General features: G+C 53.6%; 1 protein-coding gene across 1 annotated transcript; it reads right to left on the reverse strand.

The window, feature by feature from the left end:
- Positions 1-2256: 2256 nt before the first annotated feature.
- Positions 2257-4880, reverse strand: EN2 (engrailed homeobox 2; the record flags this gene model as incomplete). The annotated part of the gene is made up of 2 exons (XM_082045802.1): positions 2257-2573; positions 4340-4880. The coding sequence occupies 2 exons, from the start codon at positions 4878-4880 to the stop codon at positions 2257-2259; spliced, it is 858 nt and encodes a 285-aa protein (XP_081901928.1).
- Between the last annotated feature and the right edge of the window lie 5733 nt (positions 4881-10613).

Below are 10613 nucleotides of genomic sequence, written 5' to 3' on the forward strand. Positions count from 1 at the left end.
CAGTACGTGAGGTTAAAGAGGTTTTCTTTTCCGTTTTCAGGTGCTTTTTAACACGAAGGGTGCCTTAGAGCTCAGTTGCGGCTGCCCGTTGCCCTCTCCTCCTTCTAGAAATGAATCCTCCGAAGTTTCTTCATCAAGTCAAAAGGCCGATGAGACGCCTGGCTGCAAAATCACCTCTCTCCTAAATCGCCACGGAATTTACCCCCCTGTAAATAGCTGAAACTACGAAATACTTGTAACTCGAGCTCGAATGCTCAAAAGTGCAACCTAAAGACTTTATAAACATATAGGGATATATAGACCCTGATAGCACTGCTCCATTCCAACGTCTGAGTGACACCGTTTATATTTCGTAATAAAGTAGGTTGTTGTTGTTTTGGTTTTTATTATTATTATTAAATGCAGTCCTCGAGAACTGAAACACACAAAATGCAGCGAGAACGTTCACAATTTTGAGAGCACAGTTGTAGAGAGAAACATTCATATTTCATCCGATTATAAATATTTGATACTGCAATTGTAAAATGCACATGTTTTATAAACTGGAGAGAAGAAGAAAAAAAAATCCTTTACTTTGTTGCTAAAAGGCAATGTCATTTCATCCTGGCTCCTAAGCAGCTGATGATTATTCACAGAATTTTAAATTACCGTATTTATTTTATAGTTCGATATTTTCCTTTTTTTTTTTTTTTTTTAAGTTTATACTGCTATGTACAATGTGTGTCTATTATAGCTGCAAAATAAAGAGGTTTTAAGGCAAAGCGCGAAGTTTCCCCCCCTACAAACAGCGTCGCAGGAGAGTCCGTTCCTGAGCAGCCGCCCACGCACACCCAGGCCCACGCAGGACACAGCCCCCCCCACCCCCACCCCGTGCCGTGGGGAGGAGGAACACCACGGTCGGGGAAAAACGTGTTAAACGCAGCCCAAGGCCTCGAAACCCCCCAAAAAACTCTGATTACAGGAGGTATCTGTGTGGGGAGGGGAGGCGTGGGGAGAAACACCCACCCTCACGGTGCCACGAAGAGTCGCGCTAGCGAGGACCGTGCCGTGGGATGGGGATGACCACGGAGGGGAAGGGGAAAATAAAAACCTTATGCTTGGGGGGTGGGGGTAAAACTCTCCAGATTGCTTCGGGTAGGAGATGCCGGAGCAGAGCCGGACCCCAGCCCGTAGCCGCCCCCCGCGGGGTTGGGAGGGCGGCAGCGGGTCGGTACCGGCCCCCCGGTCCGCTCCCCCTCCACGGGGGGCGACCACGGGCTGAAGCCGCATCCCGGAGCGTCTCCCACTTTTTTGGAGGGGTTCCCAAAGTTTTCCCAACAAGTTGGAGGGGGAGGGAGATGCTAACCCCACCCCTGCATCCCGCATCCACAGCTGCATCCCGCATCCACGCACGCCCGTGGGTCTCGCTGGGGGTGAAGAGGGACCAGAGGCTCAGGAAAAGATCCTCGGCATGTTGCAAGACGGTGCTTTGAGATTTCTTTCCCTATCCTTACTTCTCTATATTTTTTTTTCCTTTTTAAATTAAATTCTCCACGTCTATCCCCAAAACCAGGCCCAGACACACACAACCCCCACTAAAAAAAAATTTAAAAAAAATTTTAAAAAAGGAAAAAATAAAAAGAAAGAAAAATAAATAAAATAAAATGGGAGGGGTGGGGGAAAAAGGTAAAACTCATAGAACAAATAGGAGAACTATTTATTCGGTTCACAGTCGTGTGAAATGCAGCAATAAAAATCTTTGGACTTCAGCAAAAGTTGTTTTTAATTTTTTTTTTTTTGAATTTCAAAAAACAGCGTCCGATGTCCATTAAAACAGCGCTTAAGTCTATAAAAATGTAACTTAAGCATTAAAAAAAATCATAAAGATAGCATCTAAAATCTCCATACAACTGAAAAAAAAATAAAAACAAAATCAAAGCCAAAACAAAAACCCAAACAAAAAAACACAACCATCCCAACCCCCCCAAACCAAAACCAACCAACCAAATAAAAAACCAAAACAAAACAAAAAAATATTTTATAATCAGATATCTTGGATTTTTACACCACCTTACCTGTAAATTATATATACATAGAATATTGCAGAATTATATCTAATACACAATATTTTCACTATTAATGCTGGTATAATCTTTATACACTGGCCCTTATGTTTCTTTTTTATTTTTTAATTAAATTATTGCATTATATAAACTTTGACTGCAAACGGCCCCCCCTCCCCTGTCTCCCCCCTCCCTCGTTCCCCCCCTCCCTTGGCTATTCACTGTCCGACTTGCCGTCTTTCGCCGTGGTGGAGTGGTTGTAGAGCCCCTGGGCCATGAGGTGCACTGCCAGGGAGTTCTTGCTGCCTGTCGCCTTCTTGATCTTGGCTCGTTTATTCTGGAACCAAATTTTAATCTGGGACTCGTTAAGCCCGAGCTCTTGGGCCAGGCTTTGCCGCCGTTGCTCCGTCAGGTACCGGTTCGTCTGGAACTCGGCCTTGAGTCTCTGCAGCTGCTCGGCGGTGAAGGCGGTGCGGGGCCGCTTGTCCTCCTTGTTGGGGTTCTTCTTCTTTGGTTTGCGGGAGCGGGGACCTACGACCGGGAGAGAGGAGAAGCACCGACACCGCCGCGCTCCGCTGCGGGCGGTTCCGCGGGCGCGGTCCCGCCTGGGGGCACCCACGCTCCCCCCGCGCCCCACGGACACCCGCCCCACACCACCCCCCCGAAGAAAAATAAATCCCGCTTTGTGCTTCCGCTGCCAGGGGATGCTCGGAAGGAGGCGGAACGGGAGCCGCAGCTCCCCCGAATGCCTCCTCAGCCCCCGTCGACCGCGCTTCTTCCGCCGCTCCCTCCGCAGCCCCTTCCACCCCGGCCACAAACACGTTTACCGACCCTTTTAATCTCGGGGGTGCCCGGCAAGTACAGCCTGCACCAGAGGCAGCGGCACGGAGCTAAATTTTAATCCTTGAGCAGAATATTTATTATTTTAGGGACACCTCTTCTTTCATTTTTTTTTAATTTTTTTTTTAATAGCAAACCTCTTCACTTTTTTTTTTTTTTAATTTTTTGGCAAGTCGCGATTAAAAAATAGATGGAAATCAGCCTCCTCCCTGTTTACATTACGAGAAGAAATCCGCCGCTTTGCTGCAGTGCCCATATGGCACTGCACGGCCCGATCCGAATCGCTGGGATTATTCTCGGGAATATTATTCTCGGCAGCATAAGGAGCCTTTTCTGCCCGGGCCGAGCCATTGTGAGGATGTATGTTAATTAAATATTAACAAAGGAGAGCACTGGAGAACAATGGAGTAAATTCCAATTCAGCCCTGAATATTACCTCTGAGTAAGAGTTTGTTTTCAGACATTACGAACTAATTTTCAACTCGTCCTACAATCCCTCCTTCTGCTGGCCGGCTCTCCGGGGTGAAAAATCATAGCTCGCTGCTTTTGTAAAAGGAAAACCCCCCCCTTTTTTTTCCCCTCTTTTTTTTTTTTTTTTTTTTTTTTTTTTAAATGGGAACAGATCTCCTTCGTGCTTCTTCCCATGCCTTCCCCCGATGATTTCTACTTCTTTTTAGGGAAGGTTTTACCAATCTGTCGGGGCCATCCCTTCTCTCCCTGTGGTAGTAAAAGGACATTTTACCCCTGGGCTTTTTATTTTTAAATTTTCCCAGTGTTTTTATCGATAATTTCAAGAGGTTCTGCACAAGCCCTTGCCAGGAGATGGACCCTGCCAAGGAAGTTCCCTGCCTCTCGGAAATGTCCCCCGGCCCCTCCAGAACTGACTTGCAGCACACGGAGAGAAATTAAAAGAAAGAAACAAAACGGCGACCGCTCCGAGGCCTCTGTTAAAGAAATAAATGGTCGCCAATTCTTTTTGGCTAAACAGAAAAAATAACCAAAGCAAGGCGAGGCCTGTGTGAATCCACCCTCCTCTCCCAAAAACACAACGCGGAGTTATTTTGCTGGCAGGGAGAAGGGCACCTCGCCGGGAGGATGAGCGGGGAGCCCAAAGCCAGATTTTTTTTCCTCCCTTTTTGATAAAACCCGGCAGTTGGTTGGAAATGCCCCGAGCCAGAGTGGCCCCAGCTCCTCCGCGGCAGCGTGAAGGAGGAGACCCCCAGCACTCTCCGGCTCCGCGCATACCCAGCCAGCCCTTCCTCTCCCCACATTTTCGTGCGTTTTTAAGACACCTCCCCGCCCCGCAAAGGAAAAGAAGAAGAAAGAGCGGGAAGCGGGGAGCGGGGCCTTTTCCCTGCCGCCCTCCCGGCCCCGCAGGCGGGCGGAGGAGAACCGGGGAACCCGAGGAGAGGGATGCGGCGGCGGGGAGTGGGCCGGCCCCGCGGGCCGCCTCTTACCTGAGGAGGGCCGGTCCGAGTACCGCGTGCAGTAAACCCAGGCGGGCCAGAGCATGGGCTGGTTCCCGGCGTTGGAGCTGGCCTGGGAGCTATCCGAGTCCGAGCTCACCGACAGGTCGCCGCCGCTCAACCCCCGCGCTTTCAGGGCCGCCTCCAGCGCCGCGGGGTCCCCCCCCTTCTTGGCGGCGCCGTGTAGGGCCAGCCCGGCGGGGCTGCCCTCCCCCCGGCCCGGCGAGCCCGCCCCGCCGCCGGGGAGCGGAGCCCCGGGGGCCGGCGCCGCGGCGGGGCTGCGGCGGCTCTCCGCGCCGGGCCGCCGGGGTTCTCCGCCGGGGCCGCCCGCTTCCTTCCTCCGCCCGAACTCGGGCCGCAGGATGTTGTCGATGAAGAAGTTGGTGATGCGGTGCGGGTGCGGGTGGGGGTGCGGGGGGTCGCCGGGGGGAAGCAGCAGTCCCCGCCGCCCGCCGCCGCCGGGCTCCGCGTCGCCGCCGGACTCCTGCGGCTCGGCCGCCTCCTCCCGGGGGCTCCGGCCGCCCTCCTCCATGCTGCGCGGCCGGCCCCGCCGACGGTTCCGCTGCCCGCCGCGCCGCCGGCCGGGCGGCTGCCTAGAGCTTTTTGTTGTTGCTGTTGCAGTCGCTTGTTCTTTATTTTTTTTTAATATATATATTTTTATATATATATATATACACGCACGCACAGGTGTCTATTTGCTTTCGCTTCCCCTGGCCGCGCCCGGCATTCAAAATCCAGAGTTTGAAAAAAAAAAATTGAATAGTAATTAAAAAAAAAAAACCAACAAGGAAACCAAACCAGGGAGACCCAAAAGCCAGCAGCCGAGCCTCCACGAGTTTCAACTTTGCCAAAAATAAAAACACAAGGGCTCCGGTCCTCCCGCCGCCGCTCGCCGCCTCCTGCCGCCGCTCAGCCGCTCGGTCCCGCGGCGCGCTGCCGCCTTCTCCCCCGGCCACCGCCGCCGCCGCCGAGCTTCATCCGCCGCCCCCGCGGAGAAAAAATTAATGATAATAATAAAAATATCAATTTTTGTGGTGGAGGGGGGGGGGTGGGTAAAGCAAAACGAGAAGCCGGTGCCGGGCGGGGTGGAGGCGGGCTCTTAGCAGCCGGTGTCCCGCGGAGGGCAGGGCGGTGAGGGGCGCCCCGCGGGGCTCCGGCCGGCAGCGCCTCGCCCCGCGCCGCCCCGCGCAGCCCCGCGTCCGCACATGCGGGGGCCGCCGCGGGTGGGGGGGGGGGACTAGGGGGGGGGGCGTCCCGCCCTGCGCTGCGCTACGCCCCGGCGGCCGCCGCCACCGCCGCGCCCGGACACTTCCACTCCGGATTGTTGTCCTTTAGGTTTTAACGGGGCCCCCGCCGGTGACGTCGCCGGCCCGGGCACTTCGACACGTGCCTCGGGCCAATGATAAAGCGGGCATGCGCACACGTGGTGCGGGGAGCTCCGGTAAGTGACAGCATCCACGCCCCTCCCCCCAGCCGGGCCCGGCCGCCGCGGGGATGTGCGTGGGGGAGCGGAGTTTTGGTGGGGGTGCCCCGCCGCGGGTCGCACACCGCTGTCCCCCCACCCTTATCCCCCAAAACACTGGGTTATTGGGGTTTTTAATTGCCATGCTGTTTACCCGGGGAGGGGGTGGCATCCCACAATTCCTTGCAGAAATGCATAAATAATATTAAGCGAGCGGCGGTGATACAAAGGGGGTCCGGGGGGTCGGAATGGGGCCCGGCCCGGTGCCTGCGGGCTGCCCGGAGCCGGGGGGTTGTGTTCGGCGGGTCCCCTCCCCGCCGCGCGATTCGGTAATTGACTCGTTCTTCCCGCAGCCGGACAGGAGTCTTTGATCTCACCCTCCTGCTCCCGAAACGGCAGCGCGGAGCCGTCCTTCCCCCAGACGCCTGCCTATCACTATGCGGACCCCCAAAAAATCCCTGCTTCTTCTTTGGGATGGGAATACTATGGCTATTATTTTGTCTTTTGTCTTTAGGGGGAAATACCCCGGAACAAAATTAGGGAGTAAAGTGCGACTGGATGACCGAGGGAGTGAGGGGCTGAGCCTAGTGAGGGGCACGGATCCTCCGCGGCGGGCGCAGGAGGGGGACGAAAATGTGGGCGCTGGGTCCTACCCCCCAGCTGACCCGTTATGCCTCCCCAGGGCCCACCGGCTGCCACCGCCCCGACGGGGCGCACGGCGAGGGGCTCCGCGGCCACGCGGAGGGTCAGCAGAGCCGGGCCGGGGGCGGCTCAGCTCCCGTGGCCTCGGCGACCCGACCCCCGGCTTTCCCCACTAAGTGACATTTTTATTTGCAGGAGGCTTCCCTGCGGGTGACACGGACCGCTCCCCACCTCGAGGGGAAAGGGACAGCGAGCCCTTCATCGCCTCGTCTTCTTTTTCCTTTTATTTTCCTTGTTCTTTCCCTTTTATCATTCATACTTATTTTATTTAAAAGTATTTCCCTCTTTCCATTGTATTTCTCGGAAGATCGGGTCCATCAGAGAGACCAGCTCTAGCTGATCCAAAGTTGTTTTGCTCAAACAAGCACCTAGAGGTTAATTTCTTTAAGCGCCCCATGAAAAGCGATTAGCCTGTCTCCCAAGAAGTATTTTCTAATTACTTGGAAGCTCTCGCTTTGCTACTACCCCATAATTAAACGTGTTCAAGGTGCTGCACTTAAAATATTTCGCTCCCGGGCGGACCTAAGTTACCGATAAAAACTTCAAACCTCCTTGAAGCCGCGTTACCTGCCCGCTCTGCCGGTACCACGGTAACGTTCCCATTCGTTATCCCGCTCCTTCGCGGGGATAGTTATACCCCTACACAGGACAAGAAGGAGAATTCCTAAGATGAACTCCAAAGTAGGAGATAAACAAAGCTGTACAAAACAATTACTGCATCTGCCTGTCCTCTGACAATAATCCAGCACCTCAGGTATGCAGAGGCAGCGGGGGGAGGCGAGGGGTGAAGGGGTGATCTGATACCTAGCCGAGGAAATCGGAATGATCTAATTTTTTTTCCCCTTCAAGGTTATTTTTATCTGGGAGTTCGATCTCTGTAGAAACATTCCCCGGCAGCACGTTTTCTCGCCGGTCTGCGGGCGCCCCGCCAGCGGCATCGCGGCGTGAGGGCACTTCTCCTCGGGAACCACTCCGGGTCACCGGGAGAGGTCTATTGAAAATAGGGCTTTGGCTTCGTTTGCTTTTTTGCTTCGGTCCCTCCTTACAGCCTTTATGCTTCCAAAACTCACCTCTCCCCTCACCATCCAGATTTCTTTTCCCTGCGCTCCCCTCACAGTTTCAACGAAGCTCATTCTTCGCTGCTACTCATTAAAAATATGGGTTTTTTTTCCCTCTTGCAAACAGGCGAGTATGTAGACACAACCCCAAGCATGCCCGTGCGGACACCCGCACCGTGCTTTTTCCTCGGTACTTTTGGTACTGACAAGTTTAAAAGCGGGATGACGAGCCCGGTGTTGGGGAGGGAGGGAGCGGCCGGCCGACCCCGCCCGCCTGCGGGCAGCTCCGCGGCCGGGGCCGGGCTGCGGGCAGGGGCCGGGCTGCGGGCAGGGGCCGGAGCCGTTGGTGCAGCTCTTCTGAGCGAATCCTCCTCACAGCTTTCGCCCATACTTCAGGAAGAAAAAAGCCACAAAAAAAAAAAAAAACAACACAAAAATAAAACACAAAACAAACAAAAAACCAACCCCTAGGCGCTGGGAAGCCTAAATTTCCAGAGAGGAGGCGGAATCCCAGGGAGGGTCTGCACCTCCCCGTCCTTCCAGTGTGGAGATGATAGCCTGCAAAACGTGGGCATGCACTAAATTTCACCGGGTTTTCGCCTATTTCCTCTCATTTTCAGCCAGTCTCTGCCCTTGCCACCGGAGGAGGTCTGGCAGCGGCCGGACACAGCCTGGGCACACCGCCGCATCCCCGCGGCTGTCTCCATTTCCCTCCCGCTTACACCCGGCATTGACTTTTATTTCCGAGCGATGCCCTTTTCAGGCAGCTTTGCCAGCGCTTTGGAGCCGGTGGCTGAGGACGGGGGAGAGGGGAGAGGTCGCTGCTTCTCCGTCCCCTCCGCCGGGGCTGGCCCTGCTGCCGGCCGTGTGCCAGGCGCTGCCCGGCGATCTGCGGGCTCAGTCTTCCATGAGGTCCCGTGTCAATTTGGGAGGGGGAAAACCAGCAGTGACCCTCGCCAAGCCCCGGTTAGGCTCTCCCTGAAACCGGCCGGCTGGTGAGCTCAGCCATCACGGCTGCATTTCCACCAAAGCAGCCGGGTTTTCACTGCACTGCCAAAAACCAAAATCAAAATCAAAACCCGCCAGATTTTCCCAAGTCCTCCCCACCGACAGGCTACACCAAGGACGCTTTGCGGCCGCCCTGTTCGCACTCCGGCACCCCCTCCTCTTCAAGCGGGCAAGACTTGCCCGTCAACGGAGGTAAAAGGACGAGTTTGGAAAGCGTGCCTTCCACTTTCTTGCAGGACCATAAAAATTTTGTGACTGGCTTGTGGCGAGGTCAGAGCCCGGCCCGGGCCGAGGGTCCCTGCGGAGCGGCCGCGGGCGCCGGCACAGGGCACGGAGGATGCTTGGGACTGGACGGATTAAGCTGAATGTCAGTGTCCTGACTCGGAAAGTGGTTTGCTGTCACGGCTGCCGTCCGCAGCAAGGAGTGACGGGGGGCAAATTCACCCCCCGCCTCCCACGGGAGGGAGGGTGCGCGGGTGGGGTGTGAGAGCCGGCCCCTGCCTCGCCCTGCCCCTGGCCCTGCCTCTGCCCTCCCCCGGCCCTGTTCCCCCGCTGTCCCTGCCCGCTCCCCGTCCTGCTCCTGCCCCTCCTACCTCCCGCAGGGCAGAGCACACATCTGCCCCTCCGCTGGGGCGGCGGGCAGCCGTCCAGCCCGCATCGGAAACGAACAAATAACAATAATCATCACAGACTTTCGCCCAAATTTGGTGGAGGACCAGAAGGTAAACGACAGCCCAGAACTCGATTGTATGATGTTGGTTGGCAGAAGAGAAAGAGAGAGAGAGAAAGAGAGAGAGAAAGAGAAAGAGAAAGAGAAAGAGAAACAAAGAGAAAAAGAAAGGAGGAAAAAGAGAGAAGAGAGGAGAGGAGAAAAAGGGTGCAGAATGGAAAGAAAGGTGTTGAAAGTAATGTGTGGAAAGGGGGAAAGGGGAAAGGAAAAATAAATAGAAAAAAAAAAAGAGGAAAAATGAAAAAAGAAATGGGAAAAAGAAAAAGGGAAAAGGAAAAAGAAAATTGAAAAGAAAAAGAAAAAAGAAAAAGGAAAAAGAAAAAAGGGAAGAGAAGGTGCAGAGAGGAAGGGTGGAAAAAAGGAAAATGAAAGGGAAAGGGAAAATGAAAAAGAAGGAAAGGAAAGGAAAGGAAAGGAAAGGAAAGGAAAGGAAAGGAAAGGAAAGGAAAGGAAAGGAAAGGAAAGGAAAGGAAAGGAAAGGAAAGGAAAGGAAAGGAAAGGAAAGGAAAGGAAAGGAAAGGAAAGGAAAGGAAAGGAAAGGAAAGGAAAGGAAAGGAAAAAGAAAAGGAAAGGAAAGAAAGAAAAGGAAAGAAAATGAAAGAAAAGGAAAGGAAAAGGAAAGGAAAGAAAGAAAAGGAAAGAAAAGGAAAGGAAAGGGAAAAGAAAAGGAAAGGAAAGGAAAGGGAAAAGGAAAGGAAAGGGAAAAGGACAGGAAAGGACAGGAAAGGACAGGAAAGAAAAGAAAAGGAAAGAAAAGGAAAGAAAAGGAAAGAAAAGGAAAGAAAAGAAAAGGAAAGAAAAGAAAAGGAAAGAAAAGAAAAGAAAAGAGAAAAGAAAAGAAAAGAAAAGAAAAGAAAAGAAAAGAAAAGAAAAGAAAAGAAAAGAAAAGAAAAGAAAAGAAAAGAAAAGAAAAGAAAAGAAAAGAAAAAGAAAAAGTGGTTTCCCGGGCGGGGGTGGCAGTACTCGCTGCAGTGCGGCCCGGGGCCCGCAGCCCTGGTGGAGCCCTGGTCCGATCGCCCGGGGCCAGTGGGTCTTCACCAGGACACTGGGTGGCACTGGATGGCACTGAGGGCCGGTTCCCTCCCCGGGGTGCCTGGACTTCGTTCTATCGAACCGTCGCATTACGAACCCAGCAGCCAGGCAAAACTCCAAGCAACTGCGGCAAAGTTTTTTGGCCTGTGCAAGGGAATACTTTGTTCTCCCTTCTAAACAAAACAAAACAAAACAAAAAGGAAGAAAAAACCCACAACGCTGTGAGAGAAACCGCCTGTGTCTTTCATTCGCACCCACAGAAGCTTTGCAAAG

The sequence above is a fragment of the Streptopelia decaocto genome, assembly GCF_964273445.1.
Source record: "Streptopelia decaocto genome assembly, chromosome: 2".
NCBI classification, from domain to species: Eukaryota; Metazoa; Chordata; class Aves; order Columbiformes; family Columbidae; genus Streptopelia; species Streptopelia decaocto.